The following is a 19318-nucleotide window of genomic DNA, read 5'->3' as shown; positions in this document are numbered from 1 at the left end:
CCCTGAGACAGGTGAGCCCCGTTCTGCCTGGAGTCAGAACGGGAAAGGGAATTCTCTGCAAGGACCTGGGGGAGATTTCATGGATGGCCCAACAAATGAGCCTCTGGGAATTTAAACAGATCAGAAGATGTGGGAATTCATCTGAGAACCGCAAAAGGCCAGTGGGGCTGCCCTCAGTGAGGCTGAATCCGTACTGCAAAGGAGGGTGGTGGCAGGTAGGGAGGAAAAACAACAAAACAGGTATCTCGGATGTACTGCAGGACTACTGGGGCCTGTGATGCTGAGCAGATCTGAGCCTGGAGCTCGCACAGGATGGCCTTGGAGACTCAGGTGACGCCATTAATATAATGGCACAGATCCAAATGACAAAAATAACAGCCATTTATTGGGCACTTATTCTGTGCCGAGTCTCTTTAACATGAGTCTATTTTATTTAATCTTCAAACAAGTACTACTTTTACCTCTATTTTACAGACGGGAAAACTAAGACCCAGAGAGGTCAAGTGACTTGCCCACTGTCACACAGCTAGCAAGTGGCAGAGCTGGCACTGGAGCCCTGGCTGTCTGGCTCCAGGCCCCACCTTGTAAAGCACTATTCACACCCAGAAACGTGCATGACGGCAGAGGATCTCCCTTGGAGCAAAGGGGTCTGGCTCCAGTTCCTTCCCTGTGATGTTCAAGGTCAATAAAATCTGTCTGCAGGATTTGGGCAGCTGTCCTGATGGCAGGCCTTCTGGTGGCACAGACGAGAGTGCCAGAGGGGCAGCAGCATCAGGAAAAGAGAGAAACGGCCTTGTAAACAGTCCTGGCATTTCCACCTGCTGGTCATTTAACTGGTGAAGTCCTGGACGCTCGGGCCTCTCTGGCCTCTGCTTCTGGTCCACAGCCCGGTGACGGCTGCAGGTCCAGATGCGTTTCTGGTGCCTATGGCCTCTGAGCACAGGCCAACATTGCCCCCTAGTGTTCATCCGGGGAAAGGCGTGGCCCTTGCGGGTGCCAGGCTCCCTTGTGACCCAACAGGTCATGGTGATTCTCTGCAACTGTGGCCTGCGTTAGGCCTTTAGAACTCACACCCTGTGCCCACCAGAGAAATTCATTCATTCATGCCCAATCATTTAATATCATGGTCGCTGGGGCCCAGCTGGCTCAAGTGGAAGGGAAAGTGGCACCCCCTTGAATACTGAAGAAGCCCTATGACCCCAGCTGCTGGTCGAAATGGCCTGGGGGAGGCAGGCCTCAGGAGCACTGAATGGGGAGCCCCTGGTAAGGACTAGACTTCCTGATCTTTGGAAAGTGGGGACTTGGAGTCATCGTAATTTAGGGATTAAAGGAAAAGAGGTCATGGGGAAAGGCTAGCGAGCCCTCGGACACTGGGTGGGCTGTATGTAGGCCGGGGTCCAGGAGGAAGGAGGCCCTGCAGATGCTCCCAGGACAAGCTGGCCAAGACCTGCCCCCAGCAGGCTGGCGAAGGTCACCCCAACCCTCTTCCTCCCGGGTCTTATTCAAGCTCACTATGACCCCAGGGTAGGTAAAGCTGGAGTCACTTGTCCCCATGTCACAGATGTGGAAACGGAGAGTCAGTGAGGAATGAGTGGCCCAGTATCAATTGGCGAGACTCAGAGCCAAGTCTTGAATCTGGGCCTTCTCACTCCCAGGCCAGTTGGGTCCACAATGCCAGAGTCGAGTTTGCTGCCACAGGCAGGATTGAACCCGAACAGAAAATCAGGGAAGAGCAGAGCAACACCCTGCTGTCTCTGTGCCTGGGGAGGCCCCCGAGGTGGCATCAACTCCCTGGAGGGTACAGCAGCCTCCGGCCCCCAGCAGGGAAGGAGTCACCCTCTCTGGTGGGAGCCAGGGCCTGGAGCTTCAGACAGCCATAGGGGCTGGGGGTCCCAGGCCAGGAGGTCCCGGCTACTACATCATCTGGGAGGCGCTGAAGGTCTCCTTCTCTGTTGCTGCCTTCGCCTCCACCTTCGCGTGGCACCTCTGCGAGCAGAACCACAGGAAGAGAAAGAAACCTGCAAGCAAAAGGTTTGTTGGAGGGGACATCGTGGGCATAGCATGGGGTCCCAGTGGCCTGGGACCTCCTGGTTAGGGGTGAGCTGGGCCTCCCTGGGACCCATGAGTAATTCTCAGAACGCCTGAGGTTGGCGGTGAGGAGGGGCGGCTCATAGGAGCTGGGCACCCGGCCACTGCTGGTCCCGAGGGTGTCTTGGTGCCAATCAGAAGAAAGAGCCCTTCTTCTGAGCAGACAGGGCCCCCCAACCACTCGGCCTGCAGAGCCGTGAACTGGATTCCAGACCCCTCCACTCAGCGCCTGGAAGGCTTTGGCAGAGAACATCCTCCCAGCGGTACCTGAGCCCCCTGGGGGTCATCTAGGGCAGCCCCAGGCCCTACCGTAGAGCGAGTTGAAGGTGGTGAAGAGGAAGAGCTGGGGCAGCAGGAAGACACCGAAGGAGCAGAAGGCCAGGGCCCAGGTGGTGCCGAGCAGCACGGTGAGGCCCAGCACGGTGACAACGTCCCGGCAGGCCCTGGCCCCCTGGGTCTGCTCCTGCACCCGCAGCCTGTGCAGGACCCGCAGCGTCCAGGCCAGCACCAGCAGGTTGAAGAGGGACGTGAGGCCACCGTAGCCCATGACCAGGACGTTGTGCACCGCCGGGCTCCGCACCCAGCATCTGCAGGGAGGGGGGGGGCGCCAGCATGGGTGCAGGGACCCAGGTCCGGGCGGGGAAACCAGGGGCACTCGGGCCTCTCCAGTCCAATCCGGCCTCCCCACTCGGGCCTCCCTGTTTCCTGCCTGAACGCACCCACGGTGACATCCTGGGCTTGCCGTAGGACCCACCCACCAGCACGGCCCCCTTCCTGATCTCCCCCAGGCCCTCCTTTCCAGGCCCACTGGTCCCTCTCCATGCTTCACCCACATGGAAACTCTTCCTCTCCCCTCTCCGACGTCTGTCTAACTCTTCTGCCCTTTCAAAGCCTGCCCAGATGCCAGCTTGTACAATATCCTTATACAAAAAGAGGGTCACTGGCGAGGGCCCTCTTTCCTGGAAACAGCTGCTTCCATCCCCTCATATGGTGCCTACTATCTTATCATCACCTTCATGCAATGGGCCCCTTCCCTGAGCAGCGGCCAGAGAGTTTCCAGTTGCTGCTCCCATGGTGGGTGCTGCCAGTGCCTGGCTGGGCATAGGGGGCACTTTCCATGTGGACCAGGAAGGAAAGAACAGGAGGGAAGCCCCACCAAAGACTGAGGGAAGAGCCAGAGAGAGTCTGGTCCTAGATTCTCTCCAAGGCCTTCATGCCATTTGGACGCCACCTTCCCCCAAGACCGGCAGCATCTTCTACTGCATCGAATGCTTTCCGTGGGTTACCCCACCCAATCCCCAGGGCCACCCCATCAGGCATGAAGGTTATCACCCCCTCCTACAGCTGAGGAAACCGAGGCTCGGACAGATGGCGTACGTTGCTCCAGCGAGCGGCAAGGGGAACTCGAAACCCACCAGCCTGAGCTCTCTATCCCCTGCCCAGGCTCCCGCCGGGGGTCCTGCCGCTGCAGTGACCTCATTCGGGGGATTCATCCAGCTGTGATCCCTTCACTTCACTTCCAGCTCCCGGCCCACTGGTGTCTCCGCTACAACCCAGTTGTCCAGGATCCGTCCCCTCCGTGGACACAATTATTTTCAAGGGTTTCAAATACGGATCTATGTAGGAAGCTATTTTTAAAACCCAAGAGAATAAAATTCACGAAATCCAGGATGATGGCTCCTGAGAGGAACGAGAGGCATGAGGAAGACCTGAGCAGATGTTAGTTCTGGACTCGGTTCCTGTGGCATCTGTACTCTAATGTGCCTCCTGTCTGCTGGGCGGGTCACAAACCATAAGGCCACAGCACATGTTAAAATGCGCATTTTAAGAGTCCCCAGTCCCGCCTTCCCTGAGGGACACGCCCAGCTCTTGCGGTGAGAATTCCCCACCCTGGCCCCCAGGCCCTTGCTGGCTCTGCTGCAGGAGCCCACGGGGGTGGTGGCTGGGAGACGGCCACGGGGCCAGCTAGCCTGCACCCAAGTCCCCGCTACACCATGAGCTGGCGGGGTCTGTGCCTCAGTTTCCCTAACGGTATGCCAGGAGAGGCAGCAGAGGCTGTGTGGGAAAGTAGAAGGGGTCTGCTTCCCACTCAGACCCCACTAGAGTTGCTCTGCTACCTGTCCCTGCACACACACACACCCCATGCTGAGCCTGTTTCTTGGGGAGGTCCTGGGGTCCCACCCCCTCCAGACCATAACATTCTCTCCTCTCACCACGCGGGTTTCAGGGGCCTGGCAATGCCACGTACCAGCCATGGCATGGAGAAGCCCGAGGATGAACAAGTGAAGCACGATGTAGAAAGGAGAGGAGAGGCTGGTGCCAGCTGAGCTAGACCAGCAGAGCCTGGGAACTGGAGGGCAGGCAGGGTGGGCTCAGGCTGGCTGGGGGCGGGGAGGGGGGGTGCCAGGAGACAGAGACCCGGCTGCACCTGCCCCGGCCTCAGAGGAGGCCACAGCTTCCTAGTGTCAGCTGGAGCAAAACATGAGCCTTTCCCTGTAGGAAGCCTTGGGGATCCAGCAGCAGGCGGGAGCCTCCCCTGTCTAAGCTGGGGCTCCCTCTTCACCCTCTCACCCCAGCTAGTGTCCAGCCTTCAGGACCCCCTGTTCAGAGCCCTTCTGCCAGAGCCAGGGAGCCCGCCGCTGCCGGAGGCCACTCACATGGACGCGTTCCGGACACTCGTGCCGTTTGCGTGGCTGACAGAGAGCGGGATCACGCGGTGTCCGTAGACTGAGCTCTGGACAGTGAGGACAGTCAGCACCAGGAGGGCTGGGAACCCTGAGGGGCGGGACAGAGGGTCAGGAGACCTGTGGGGAGCTGGCTCCGGGTTCCTAGAGCTGCTCAAACAGATTCCACTGGGCAAGAGGGAGGGGGAGAGGGTTCTGAGCCCCCCAGCCCCTGCCGCGTGATCCAGCTTCAGGGCAATTAGCCAGGCGTTCTTGGAGGAGGCTGTTCTCCATGGTGCTAGTGACACTCTAGGGTAGAAGGGTAGGGGCTGTAACGCTGGGGAGGCAGTGGCAGGGAGAGAAGGGCAGAGACTGTGAAGAAGAGGTAATAAAAAAGGGGGCTAGGATGGCAATGGAGATGTCTGTGATGGTGGTGAAAGATAGTGGAGAAATCAAGGATGACAGCGGTGATGGGGTTGGAGGTGGAGGTGGTGGGGATATAGTGAAAGTGATGGAGGGGGAGGGGAAGGAGGTGATGTTGATGGTGGTGAAGCTGGTGTTGGAGGTGAAGATGGTAGAGGTGATGGGATAGCATTGGTGTTTTGAAGGTGGAGGGGGTGGGGGGTAGAGGTGATGGTGGTAGTGGTGCACTTGGATTGGAAGTGAAGATGGTAGAGGTGATGGGGTAGCATTGGTGTTGCTGCAGGTGGAGGGGGTGGAGGTGATGGTGGTGGTGAAGGTGGTGTTGGAGGTGAAGACGGTAGAGGTGATGGGGTAGCACTGGTGTTGCTGCAGGTGGAGGGGGTGGAGGTGATGGTGGCGGTGATGGAGATAGAGGTGTTAAGTGTAGTAATGATGGTGGTGGTGATGAGAATAGGAATGTGAGAAGTAGTAGAGTATTGACAAGGATGATAGCTGGTGGTCGTGGTAGTGGATCTCTGTGAGAAGGAGAAGGAGGTAGAGAAATCCAGGAAGGCTTGGTGCCCTGCTCTGCTGGAGGTCTCAGGAGGCAAGAGGGGAGGATGCTGTGTTTACCCCAGCCCAGCATGCAGAGTTTGAGCATGTATCGGCGGATGTAGATGTTGTAGACACGCCCGAGGAGAAGGTAGAGGTTGAAGCCTTCAATGGCCATCCAGGTGAGGCTGCTGAGCAGTGCATAATGCAGCATGGCAGCCAGCACCATGCACACTGGCTCGGGCACAGGGGACATGGCCAGCAGGAAGGCGACGTTCAGGAGCATCACAGAGGTGTGCAGGTTCACATGAATGCATGCTGTGGAGTCACTCTGCTTCCTGCAAGGGGAGAGCATGGCCCTCCATAGCCCAGGGACACCACCCAGGCAAGGCACACTCCCACCCCAGACTTGAGATGCACAATGATAGGGAGACTGAGGTCAAGAGGGTGAAAGGACCCAAGGGTGGCCATGCAGCAAGGCAGGTCTCCTGCCTCTGGCCCTTGCCCTTTGGAGAGTCCCACCCTTGACCCAGTGGAAAAGAGGATGCAGCAGTGGGGTGGGCAGCCTGGTGCCATGGCAGAGGGTACCTGGCATGGAAGTGCAGCAGGATGGCAAGCAGCGAGGCCACAATGGAGATGCTGCAGCCCACAAGGGAGATGTATGTGAGAGGCGCCAGCAACTCTTCAGGAACTGGAGCCTGGGAGAGTTGCTGCAGAAGGGAAGGGGTGCTGGAGGGCAGGAGAAGCATAGAAACATCTCCCCAGTCTGGGACAGAGGGACCTCGGGAGACCTCAGCTCCAAGTCCACTCCCCCACAATCCCGGCCATAGTCCCAGCTTGAACAAGGCCATAACAGAGAGCATGGATTTTTGCCCCCATACCCAACCCAGCTCATCTACCCTTCCTCTCTGAGAGCCCCCATTTTCCTCTGGGGGAACTCCCCTCCCCCACTCTCTAGGCACATGGGTGGTCCCCCACACTTTCCCACTGTGTGCAGGCAGGTGCACTGGGCCTGGCCTACTAGAACCCTCCCTCTTACCCACAGTTATCGGCTTAGGGATGGGCATATGACACATTCTAGGCTGGTGAGACTCACTTCCAGGACTTAGACCGGCAAGAACTGAGAAAGAGAAGCTCTCATTTCACTACCCTAAAAAGTTAGGAGGACAAGAGCCTGGAATTTCTGCTAGTCATATTGTCATCCCATTGGAAGATCCTGCCTATGGGTAAAGCCAGCACAGAGAAAGCACAGCTGAAGACAGAGACAGAATTCTGTCTTGGAGATATTGGTTGAGCCACTGGATCCAGCCATTCCTGAAGCCTGATCCAATGTTCTCAAGAACATGAGTTTCCTTTCCTTTTTTTTTTTTTTTTTTTCTTTGAGTTGGATTTTCTGTCTCTTGCACCAGGTTTTGCTTTGCTCCTCTGCCCTGGATGTGACGCCCTCTGCAGCTCTGACTTCTCTCACCCAAGCCGGATGCACACATACCATGAGAACAGCAAAGTAGGAGAGGTGGCTGCAGTGGCAAAGCACCTGGGCAGGTGAGGGCTGCTCTGTCCGGCAACCCTCAGGGCTCCAGGCCCCCCAGCTGACCTTGCTGGCTTGTTCCTTCCAGAAGACGCAGGTCACTGTGTAGTCATCCTAAGGGGAGATTCTGGGGTCAGTCAAAGGGGTAAAGGGAAGGAGCTGCAGATCAGGGCCTGGGAGTCATGGGGGCCATGTCAGTCCAACTGCATTCTTGTCCATACTTTACCAGGTGCTGGTTGGGTTTTGGCATCAGGAAGACCCATATCCAGCCCCACATTTACCGTGGACTCTCAGAGAGAAGTGGATAAGTCACCAAGCCCTTATGAATCTCAGTTTCTTTATCACAAGGATGATGGAAAAATTAAAGGTAATGAGGAATCTTGAGGGCCCACTCCTGGCCTTATACACAGCAAGTGCTCCCTAACAGTAGGTGCTCCCTAATGGTAGGTGCTCCCTAAACAGCTGGTCCTTTCCCTTCCAAGGCACCATGGGGAACAACGATGTTCCAGACCCACGTCCAGTGGGGAAGAGAGAGGAAGCCACAGACAACCCTGATGTCAAGCCACGTTGCTAAGGAAGGGGAAGATGAGATAGGCAGTGCCGTGGAAATCCACAGAGGAAAGGGCAGAGGAGTCCTGGGGAGGGAAGGGGCACGGGAGCACTGAAGCTTCAGGATATATTAGATTTCAACAGTAGTAGAGCAAGAGCTATTCAGGTAGAGGGAACTGCAGAGGGAAAGGCCCAGGGAATGGAAAGATGATGGTAGAATTGAGCATACAAGTGGTCCTGAGAGATGAGGCTGAAAGGAACATAAGCCAGAGAGCAGAGGCTCTGAGCTTTTCAGGAGAGCCAGGGCCAATGGAGCAGAGGCATCCAGGGCTTGTGACCGCCCAGCAATCTTCCCTATCCCCCTTCTTCCAGTCTCAGCACTGGGACTTCCCTTTGGAAGGACACCTCTCCCCCATGGCAGGTCTTGGGATCTGGCTCCACTCCAGTCCTGGATCATGTGACCCAGGCCTGGCCAAGTCACATATTCCATCCCCTTGACCACAGTGACTGGTTTAAGGAGGGACTTTTAGGATTACATTCTGGGGCTCGGGATTGCCCTGGTGGGGAAGAGCCTGCTGAGAAGGAGGGAAGGAAGTCTGGTTCTTCAGCAGCTGTCCTGTCGCAGGGTAGAAAGCCAAGGCAGAAAAGCATGGCTGAGAGATGGAGAAAGACTGAGCCATGGTGACATCATATCATCCCTGAATTCATGCATGACTGAAGTGCTACCAGCCTGGACGTTTCAGTTAGAAGAGCCAATAAATTCTCTTCTATGCTTAAACTGGCTTGAATTAGTTTGCTGTCACTTGCAACTAAAAAGAACCTGACTAATGCAGTGAGTAGAAGTTTCTCCTGATGTGAGTGGGAATGATCTCTTTGTTAGGAATTTTCAAACTGTGATTGATTCAAAACAGTCTTCAAAACCTTTTGGTGGTTGTAAGTTTGTTTCCAAGATGGCTCCACAGGTTTGGGTTTGGTCAAACCAAAACTTCAGCAGGAGACCTGCAGGGGGGCAGGGGTGGGTGAGAACAGGGCACCCCAACAGTACCAGGCTCTGGTTGTGCCAGAAGCTGATGTTGATCGGTTCGTTGAGGTCATTCACGTGACTGTGGCCCAACTGGGCCCCCAGGACATAGTTATTGAGCAGGGCTGAGTTGGAGTCATCCTGGAAAGGCAGCAGAAAGAAGGGTTGACTGGGGGGAGATGGGGAGACCCTGAATGAAGTCTGGGAACTCCCTTCCCCAGCCTCTCCTCCCTGGATGAGAACAAGTAGCATCCTTTTCCCATGTATGGAATGGGCCTGCCTCCTGGCCTTTGCATATACTGTCCCCTCCACCTCTCCTGATAGCCCTGCTGTACCTCCCAAATGTTTAATGCATCTGCCTTAGCCTGAGCCTCCACCTCACCACCATTCTAACCTTCTGTTAAAGACCAGGTTAAAAGGCACCTTCTCCAGAAGGCCTCCTGACTACCCACTGGGAACAACCCAGACTCCACCTGGACTCATCCACTGGTTTGCATCTCCACGGCTGTAACCAACCTTGGCCGAAAGTTAAATCTCTAAGGTCCTGCTCTAAATGTTAAGATGGAGACCTCTCTGAGAGCAGGGACCTTATTACCTTCTTGCCCGTCCCCCACACAGGCACAGGCACATATAGGTTTTTAGGTCTTATTTACAGATCATAACTGTGCCATCCTACTGCTCTGTTAAAGCTGTTGGGGAAACTGAGGTCCAGCAAGGAGCAGTGGCTGGCCCAGGCTACTCAGACCCCCTGTCTCACTTGAGGCTGGTCCCCCACCCAGAGATCAGGTGGTGGGGTAGCATGGATGCCTGCAGTGCCCCCAGGAAGGGGCCAGGAGGACTCTGACCACCAGCACCTGCCCTCCTTGACCGTCCATAGGCACTGACCTGGAAAAAGAAGGAGGTGGAGAAATAGATGCAGATGAGACGCAGCTCCTTGGGGCGGGTCCGGCAGGTGTCCCGGGTCAGCTCTGCTGGGAACTGCATGGCATGTCGGACCGGGGCCTGAGGCGGGACACGGATAGGCTGATCCTGGCATTCAAGGCCTCCCAACCCCGTGGTGGTCCCCTCTTCCCAGGGAGACTTCCCAGCCTTGCCTTTTCCTCCTTAGAGCCTCTACCTGCAAACCCTCTACCCCTGGGCTGCACGTCCTCTCAAACTTCCTAAAATGCCAGATTTCCCTCCACCCTGCTCAAGTCATAGATTTGGGTTATTCACCCCAACAACGGGGACCCCTGAGGACGGACCGAGTCTGATGGTCTCTGTCTCCCAGTGCCCAGAGCGGGCCAGGACACAAGGTTCCTAACGGCAGAACCGCCTCCCTTTCCATTATTTGCATGAGGGACATCTGCCCCAGTTCCCAGAGGAGGTCACTCAGCCAGTCCAGGCAGAGCCTGGAGAAAGCCCAGAGCTTAAATCCCTGGAGGATTTCTGGGGGCAGAGGCAGCTGGCCAGCCCTGACCCCACTCACGTCTCCACCCTCCCTACGCCCACCGGCTCTGACCAGCGGGATCCGCTCCAGAGCAGAACTGTTCAGGGAGAGACCAGCGAAGTCACAGCCCAGCTTGAAGGCCAGAGACTGGATGCTTTCTGTCTGCACGGTTAGGTTGCTGCCTTCGAAGCTGGTGTTCAGCAGCTTCCACTCGAGGAGGTGGATGTAACTGGGGGCAAGGAATGGGAGTGGATTGTGGGGAGCGGCTGGCTAAGGAGGACAGCCTGGCATGAGGCGGGGGCAAGAGGGACTCCACACAGCGTGGCAGGGCATCCCACATGTCCTTCACTCCCAGCTCCGGACCTTGGCACACACAGGTCCCTCCCCACTTCACCCATCCCCTTCTCTTGATTAACTCCTATTCAGGACCCGGTTTGTTGTCATCTCCTCCAGGAAGCCTTCCCTGACCATCCCCTCCGAGCGAGAAAGGCACACAGAGGTACAGGAGCCTGCACCCAGTTTTACGGCATCCATGGTTAAGAGCCCCTGCCCTAGACACAAGCACTGCAAGGCCAAAGACATTTCTAGGCTGTTTCTACAGAGCTGAGTGCCAGGCATGCAGTGGGTGTTCAGTAAATGTCAGTTAAACTGTCTACCCCGGGCCACTGAGTGGGTGGGAGGGACATTCAACTCACTGAGCAGGAGGAGTCACCACCCGGCCTCTGGTCGCCACCTCCATTTTCTCCATCCAGCTCTGGACTTCCTGTGAGGCCCCTGTGGGGAGTGAAAGTCAGGCCTGCACCCGGTCCCTGTCCCCAGCCACCCGTGCCCCATGGTCCCTGGGCCTTCCATCCCTAGCCTGAGAGCGCTAGCTCATGGCTGCTGCTGCTCCCCAGGAGACCTAATGGTCCTTCTGCTCTGGTTCGAGACCTCTGCCTTTCACATCATAGCATGGACCCGGAGAGGACTGCCCCCCAGGTCACCGGAGCCCACTTACCTGCTGTCCCACTCCGAGAAGCCACAAGGCAGAGGCAGAGCAGAAGGGCCCCACAGCGATTCATGTCTTGAGCCCAGGTCTCCTCCCAGCGCTGGTCCTGCCCAGGAAAAAAAGGTGCACCCCTCTGTCTTATAGTAAAAGGGCGTCCTCTAACTTCTAGACATCTGGCAAGTTCCAAGGGTAGGATATGCAATATCTTATATTCGACCCTCCCTACTCCTCCATTTCACAGATGAGGCAATTGAGGCTCAGAGAGTAAAGGGTCATTCTTTGGGGGAACGGCAGAGGCTGCCTGAAACCAGGTGTCTGCTGCCCCCAGAAGGCTTAGGCACTGAGCAGTGCTGGCCATGAGCAGCCCTGCCTGAGACTCCTGCCCCCAGCATGGGGGACTTCCCCTGGCCTCGCCCGGAGAAACAGTGCAAGCAGCATGCCACCCGTTCAGGTCCTATCATTAACTTGCTGTGTTACACTGGGCAAGGATCTGTCCCTCTCTGGCCCCACTTTCCTTGGTTTTAAGATTAACTAATAAAGTTCTGCTTAAATATGGTAAATGTATCACTACTGAGAAGGATTGTGGGGAGCTGGCAGAGTAGGAAACTCCAGGACTTTGTCCCTCCACCGAAACAACTATTGAACAGGCAGAGACTGAATTAACCCCTTTGAAACTGGGGAGTCTAGTGGAACAGTGTGCAGCATCCGGTGAGGAGCAGGAGGAAGAGGCAGGTGAATTATGATAAACACTGGTGGGTTCCACCCTCCTTGCAGAGCTGCCATCCCCTGTCCCCCAGCCTCGTGACCAGCAGAAGTGGGAACTGGATGCCAGGTGGGACGTAAAGAACTGGTCCTCCAAACTCTAGGGCATGGGGTTTGATTCCAGACCCCTACCTTTGATCAGCTACTTCACAGTGCTGCGGGCAGCTCTGAGCGTGGTCGTTGTTCCAACCCTCTGGGGCAAAGTTAAAGGGCTGCAGTAACTGAGCAAGTTCTGAATTAAGAAAATGCAGCTTCAAAAGTCTTAGAACCAGCTCCCGGTGCCTTTGCTGGCCTTCCCCACCCCCCAACAATGCAGGGTGGACCCAGCTGGCACTCCCATTATGGGGCCCTGACCCTGTTCCAGAGGGAATAAAGTGGCCCCTGTATGCATACTGGGTGCATGTTTGTCAGTGCCAGTCTATGTGGAGGGGAGTCTGAGACACTGAACTACAGAAGGTGTCTCAGGCTCACCCTCCTGAGTTTATTCTGAGGGCAGAGAAGCAGTTTGCAGACAGAGGGACAGTGTGAGAAACAGTAATTTGAAGGAGCCTGGGACAAAGACCTACCTGCATTAAGTCACTCAAGAGAGTACCTAGAAGGGGGTGAAAGTCTATTTAAAAGGGAGTAGAATGGAAGAAAAAATATGGAACCACCAGGGAAACCCCTGATACTGTGTCAAACGTTCGGGACACCCCAATCAATAGGCCAAGCCCTTGATCTTGAGGCTTACTCTTGTGAAGGTTATGTATGTAGTGGAGAAGCTTAGACTACATATAGGTATGCCTAAGAGTTATTTCTGAAGGACCTCTTTTGTTGTTCAGATGTGGCCTAACTCTCTCTAAACCCAACTCTGCAAGTGAAACCACTGCCCTCTCCCCTACGTGGAACATGACATCCAGGGGTGAAAGTCTCCCTGGCAGCGTGGGAGATGACTCCCAGGGATGAGTCTGGCCCTAGTACTGTGGGATCAACAATTCCATCCTGACCCAAAGTGGGAAAAGAAGTGTAACAAATAAGGTATCAGTGGCTGAGAGATTTCAAATAGAGTTGAGAGGCTACTCTGGAGGTTGCTCTTATGCAAGCTTCAATTAGGCATTGCTACCTATCATAACTTGCCAAACCCCAATTGAAACCATTCCAGTCAATCTTAAAGAACACCTAGGGAAGTATATAAGATTCTACAAAGGGTAATTTTCTCCTTTTAGGGTAATTTTCCTGAAACCTACAACTTCCAGATGGGTCCCTGGACCACATAAGTTCTAAAACCTAGAGGGGCCAGCTCTTCCAGAACAGCAGCTAGTTCCATCTCCCTACCCCAAATTATTGACAGACACTTCCAACATGGAAAGGTTAGAATGGTCATAGCCCAAACACCCCAAAAGAGCGGGGTAAAAAGATCAAAGGTTATGATGGAGTTATATAGAGAAGATAGGATTTAACAAATGAATATTAATGTTGAATCATTATCTTGATATTTACTTTAGTCTTCAGTATCATAGAGCAGCTAGAAGTGAAAACCTAAAACTATGGAATAGTAACCCATATCAAACTCTGAAATCTGTTCTACAACTAATTGTTGTGCTGTGCTTTGAAACTTACTGGGTTTTTTTTTTTTTTTGTATATACGTTATTTTTCACAAAAAAGAAAAAAAGTCAATTGTGATGACAAAAAAAATATTTATTTCTTCTAGCCTCCAATGCTCTGGAACAGCTAGAAGGAAAAATCTAAGATGATGGTATGGTGGTCCATGACAAGCTCTGCGATCTGTCCTATGGCTGCTTGTTGAGGAGTGCTTTGAAAACTACTGCTTTTTCTTTCTTTGTTTTGTATATATGTTATATTATACAATTTAAAAAGTTAGAAAAAAAAGTAGTGGGGGTGTTCACTTGAGCTCCCATAAACTGTAAATGCAGAATTCCTAAGGCCTCTACCAAGCACAAGCCCAGAAAAAGAAGTAGGGCCCATAGCTCAAGGTCCAGGTTGGGCCTAGATAAGACAGGCATAACCTGTACTTCCCATTTGCTTCTGGCTCATCTTGATAGGAGGGAAAGGTTCTGAAGGTCACCAACCAAAGGAGAACCAATTTGCAAAGACAGTGAAAGGTGCTTTTTGCCTGTGGTTTGTTTCTTTTCATTGGTTCCTGGCATTCAAGAACATTTCCATCATTTCACTAGCTGGATGCAAACTTAGGGGACAGCACAGGGAGTAAACACCAGAATTAACATTTTAAAATATTAAAGTGTTCCATGTGCAACAAGATTACAAGGCAAACAAAGAAACAGAAAGTGATGGCCCATCCAAAGGAAGAAGATAAAAATCCAGAAACCATTAAGAAAGAGGGCATGACTGTATTTGCCCAGAGATTTTAAAATGATGATCCTTTATGTGTTCAAGGAGATAAAGAAAAATTCGAAGAAAGTACCAAAGGATATGAGGGAAACAATGAATCAACAATATGGGAATATCTCCAAAGAATATAGGAATTGAAGGACACATAAACTGAAATGAAAAAGGTCCTAGATGGTTTCAATAGTAGCCTGAAGGTTGCAGGAGAAAGAATGGTAAACTTGAAGACAAAGCAACTGAAATGATTTAGGCTAAAGAGCAGAAAGAATAAAAATTTAAAAGAATAAACAGAGCCTAAGAAACCTGTGGAATTCCATCAAGCATACCAATATAAACATTGTGGGAGACCCAAGAAGAAAGAAAGAAAGGGGCAGAGAGAATATTTTTTAATTTTCAAATTTAACAAAAAACATGGATATGCATATTCAAGAAGCCTAATGAACCCCTAATAAGATAACTCAAAGAGAACCACACTGAGACACATAGTAATTAAATTGCTCACTGCCAAGTAAAAGGAGAGAGTTATAAAAGCTGCAAGAAAAAAGCAATGAGTTACATACAAAGGAATCACAATAAGCTAAGTGTCAATATCTCATTAGAAACCATGGAGGAAAGAATGCAATGATAATTGAAAGAAAACAATTGCCAATCAAGAATTTTATATCTGGTGAGACTTTCTTTCAAAAATGAGGAGACTATATTCTGGATCAGCTAGAAGGAAAAATCTGAGAGGATGGTATGGTAGCCAACGACAAACTCTGGGATCTGTCCTGTAACTACTTGCTGAAGAGTGCTTTGAAAACTATTGCTTTCTTATTTCTTTGCTTTGTATATATATGTTATATTATACAATTCAAAAAGTTAAAAAAAATGAAGAGAGATGAAGACATTCCCAGATAAACAAAAGCTGAAGCAGTTTGTCACAAGACCTTTCCTACAAGCAATGCTAAAGGGAGACTTTCAGACTGAAAAGAAAGGACACTAGACAGAGGATCAAAGCAGCAAAAATAAAGACCTCTGATAAAGGTGATCATATGAGTAATTATGAATGCCAGTACTATTGTATTGTTTATGTAACTCCACTTTTTGCTTCTTACAGGTGCTAAAATGCAAATGCATAACATGTATTACAAATTGATGATTTTGAACATAGAATATACAAAGACATAATTCATAATAAGTAGAAAAATGTGGCGGGTGAGAGGAGTATAGAAATATTGTATGTGTGTGCTATTGAAGACAAGTTGGATTCAAATCAAATATGGATATTATAGATTTAGGATGCTAACTTTTAACCCCATCGTAACCACAGAGAAAATACATGAAAAGTATATTCAGAAAGAAATGAGAAGGGACTAAACATGATAAGATACAAAAAACAAAATAAGTATAGAAGTAGGCATTAAAGAAAGAATTGAGGGTCAGAAAACGTATAAAACTTACAGAAATAGTAAAATGGTAAAAGAAAGTCCTGCATTATCAGTAGTAGCTTTAAATGTAAATGGATTAAACTTCCCAGTGAACAGGTAAAGATGGGCAGAATGGATTAAAAAAAAAAGTATGACCCAACTACATGCTGTTTACAGAAGACTAACCTTAAATTCAAAGACATAAATAAGTGGAAAGTGAAAGGATGGAAACAATATGCCATACAAATAGTAATCAAAAAAAGAGCCGGGGTAGTTACACTAATATGAGATAAAATAGACATTAAGTAAAAAACTGTTATGAGGGACGAAGAGGGTCACTATATACTGATAAAGGGGTCAATTCAATAGGAAGACATAACAGTTATAAGTATATATGCACCTAACAGCAGAGCCTCAAAATACGTGAAGTAAATATTGACAAATTTGAAGAGGGAACTAGATGGTTCTACATTAATAGTAGGAAATTTCAGTACTCCACTGTGCCAGTTTGAATCTAACATATACCCCAGAAAAACCATGATTTAACCCTGACCCAATTTTGTGGGGGCAGCTGATTCTTTTAATCCTGATTCAATATTGTAGGTGGAAACTTTAACAAAAAGTATCACCACGGAGCTCTGGAGTGCCCAACTGTGGGTGCGACTTTTTGATTAGATGGAGAAGTGATGCCATCGATTCCAGGTGGGTTTTGATTGGCTTACTGGAGTCCTTTAAAAGAGGAGGCATTTTGGAGAGAGCAGAGCTGACACAGATGTTGATACTTGGAGAACAGACACAGGGATGTTTGGAGATGCTTGGATCACCAAGAGATGTTAAGCATGTCAGAACCTGGAGAGAGCCAAGGTAGTTTTAGTTTGTAATCTGCCAGAATGAAATATACCAGAAATTGAATGTTAAATTGCAAGTTTACAGTTAGTTCTAAGGTCATAAAAATGTCCAAATTAAGGCAAGCTATAAAAATGCCCAAATTAAGGCATCCAGGGAAAGATACCTTGGTTTAAGAAGGCCGATGATGTTCTGGGTTTCTCCCTCAGCTCGAAAAGCACATGGTGACATCTGCTAGCTTTCTCTCCAGGCTTCTTCAACGGCTTCCCCGGGGGCATTTTCTTTCTTCATCTCTAGTGGTCTCTGACTGTGCGGGCTCTCTTGGCTCTTGGCTCTGTTGGCTCTAAAGCTTTTTCCAAAATAGTTCTCTCTTAAAGAACTCCAGAAAGCAACCCTACTGTGAATGGGTGGAGATGCATCTCCATGGAAACTGTCTAATCAAAATTACCACCCACAATTGGGTGGGTCACATCTCCATGGAAATAATCAAAAAGATCCGACCCAGCAATATTGAATGAGGATTAAAGGACATGGCTTTTCTGGGGTATATAATAATTTCAGATCAGCACACAGGAAATCCAGGAGATGAAAGCCAGCCCCAGAGAAGCAAAGTGGGAAACCTCCGCAGGAACAGAGACTGAAACCAGGAAAGCCCAGGAGAAAGTGATCAGCAAATGCCAGCCACGTGACTTCCCAGCTGGCAGAAGTGTTCCAGACCAATCTGCCTTTCTTGAGTGAAGGTAACTTCTTGTTGGTGCCATAATTTGGATACTTTCACTTCCCTAGAACTATAAACTTGTAACTTATTAAATTCCCTTTTTAAAAGCCACTCCATTCCATTTCTCGTATATTGCATTCTGGCAGCTTACAAACTGATACATCCACTTTCAATAATGGATAGAGCATCTAGACAGACGATCAATAAGGAAATAAAACACTTGAATGATACCCTAAACCATCTAGACCTAATAGACATATATAGAATATTTCATCCAACAGCAGCAGAATACACATTCTTCTCTAGTGCACGTGGATCATTCTCCAGGGTAGACATATGTCAAGCCCCAAAACAAGTCTCAATAAAGTAAAAAAATACGGAAATCAAACAGTGTGTCTTCTCTGACCACAATGGAATGAAACTTGAAATCAATAACAGAGGGAGAAATGGAAAATTCACAAAGATGTGGAAATTAAACAACACACTCTTGAACAACTAATGGGTCAAGGAAAAATCACTAGGGAAATTAGGAAATACTTTGAGGTGAATGAAAATGAAAACACATCGCTTCTCGGCCTTTTGGCTAAGATCAAGTGTAGTATCTGTTCTTATCGGTTTGATGTCTGATGCGTCCTCTGTCCGAGGACAATATATTAAATGGATTTTTTGGAGCAGGGAGATGGAATAGGAGCTTGCTCCGTCCACTCCACGCATCGACCTGGTATTGCAGTACTTCCAGGAATGGTGCACCATTAAAAAAAAAAAAAAGAAAAGAAAATGAAAACACAACATACCAAAACTTATGGGGTATAACAAAAGAAGTGCTGAGTGGGAAATGTATAGTTCCAAATGCTTACATTTTAAAGAAAGAAAGATCACAATCAGAGACTTGACACCTAAACTAAAGGGTCTAGAAAAAGAACAAACTAAACTCAAGTAAGCAGAAGGAAGGAAATAACAAAATTAGATCAATGAAATAGAGAATAAAAGGAAAATAGAGGGAATCAACAAAACTACTGGTTCTTTTAAAATAGCAATGAAATCAACAAATCAAACCCTTAGCTGGACTGACCAAAGTGAGAAGACACAAATAATTAAAATACGAAATGAAAATAGGGATATTACTACTGACCCCACAGAAATAAAAAGGACTATAAAGAGATACTATGAACAACTTTATGCCAATAAGTTGGACAATCTAGATGAAATGAAAAAAATTCTAGAAACACAAAAACTACCTACACTGACTCAAGAAGAAATAGATCTCAATAAACCAATACTAGTAAAGAGATTGAATCAGTCATCAAGGATCTCCCAACAACGACAATAAAAAAAAAAAAGAGCCCAGGACCAGGGGCTTCACAGATGAGCTTTACCTAACATTCCAAGAATAATTAACACGACTCCTGCTGAAACACTCCCAAAAAATTGAAGAGGGAATACCCCCTAAATCATTCTATGAGGCCATCATCATTCTCATACCAAAGCCAGATAAAAATGCCACAAGAAAAGAAAACTACAGACCAATATCCCTTATGAATATAGATGCAAAAATTCTCAAAAAAAAATACTAGTAAATAGAATCGGACAACACATGAAAAGAGTTATTCCATAATCAGGTAGGATTTATGCCAGGTATACAAGGTACTTCAACATAAGAAAGTCAATAAGTGTAACATACCATATTCACAGAGGAAAGAGGAAAAACACATGATCATCTCGATGTAGAAAAGGCATTTGACAAAGTCCAACACCCTTCTGAAAAAAAAAAAACACTTAGAAAATTAGGAATGGAAGGAAACTTCCTTAGCATTGACAAAGGGCATATATGAAAACCACCACTAACAGCATACTCAATGGTGAAGGATTAAAAACTTTCCCTCTAGGATCAGGAACAAGACAAGGATGCCCAGGGTTGCCACTGCTATTCAACATTGTGCTAGAAGTTCTAGCCAGAGCAATTAGGAGAGAGAAAGAAAGAAAAAGCATCTGAAGTGAAGAGGAAGAACTAAAACT

At 49.6% G+C, this 19318-nt stretch overlaps 1 protein-coding gene and 1 non-coding gene across 5 annotated transcripts in view; one reads left to right on the top strand and one right to left on the bottom strand.

The window, feature by feature from the left end:
- Positions 1-379: 379 nt before the first annotated feature.
- The window catches only part of ADGRG5 (adhesion G protein-coupled receptor G5), a 32554-nt gene continuing 13615 nt past the window's right edge, over positions 380-19318 (bottom strand). For 2 of the 4 annotated variants that reach the window (XM_077132550.1, XM_077132549.1), the window contains 11 exons: positions 11230-11326; positions 10928-11006; positions 10305-10461; positions 9689-9805; positions 8828-8944; positions 7195-7347; positions 6294-6415; positions 5787-6043; positions 4746-4863; positions 2398-2675; positions 380-2018 (listed from right to left, as the gene is read on the bottom strand). In XM_077132550.1, coding sequence (XP_076988665.1) covers positions 1915-2018; positions 2398-2675; positions 4746-4863; positions 5787-6043; positions 6294-6415; positions 7195-7347; positions 8828-8944; positions 9689-9805; positions 10305-10461; positions 10928-11006; positions 11230-11293 — 1566 coding nt within the window. In that variant the 5' untranslated portion in view covers positions 11294-11326 and the 3' untranslated portion in view covers positions 380-1914. The remainder of the gene's footprint in view (positions 2019-2397; positions 2676-4745; positions 4864-5786; positions 6044-6293; positions 6416-7194; positions 7348-8827; positions 8945-9688; positions 9806-10304; positions 10462-10927; positions 11007-11229; positions 11327-19318) is intronic. The other 2 variants (XM_077132551.1, XM_077132552.1) reach the window with 2 other exon arrangements.
- Positions 17866-18057, top strand: LOC143660478 (U2 spliceosomal RNA). The gene has a single exon (XR_013164075.1). It is a non-coding gene; the product is annotated as a U2 spliceosomal RNA (small nuclear RNA).

The sequence above is a fragment of the Tamandua tetradactyla genome, chromosome 16 (genome assembly GCF_023851605.1).
Source record: "Tamandua tetradactyla isolate mTamTet1 chromosome 16, mTamTet1.pri, whole genome shotgun sequence".
In the NCBI taxonomy this organism is placed as follows: Eukaryota; Metazoa; Chordata; class Mammalia; order Pilosa; family Myrmecophagidae; genus Tamandua; species Tamandua tetradactyla.
Note: the sequence above shows the minus strand (reverse complement) of the source record. Positions and strands in the feature narration are given on the sequence as shown.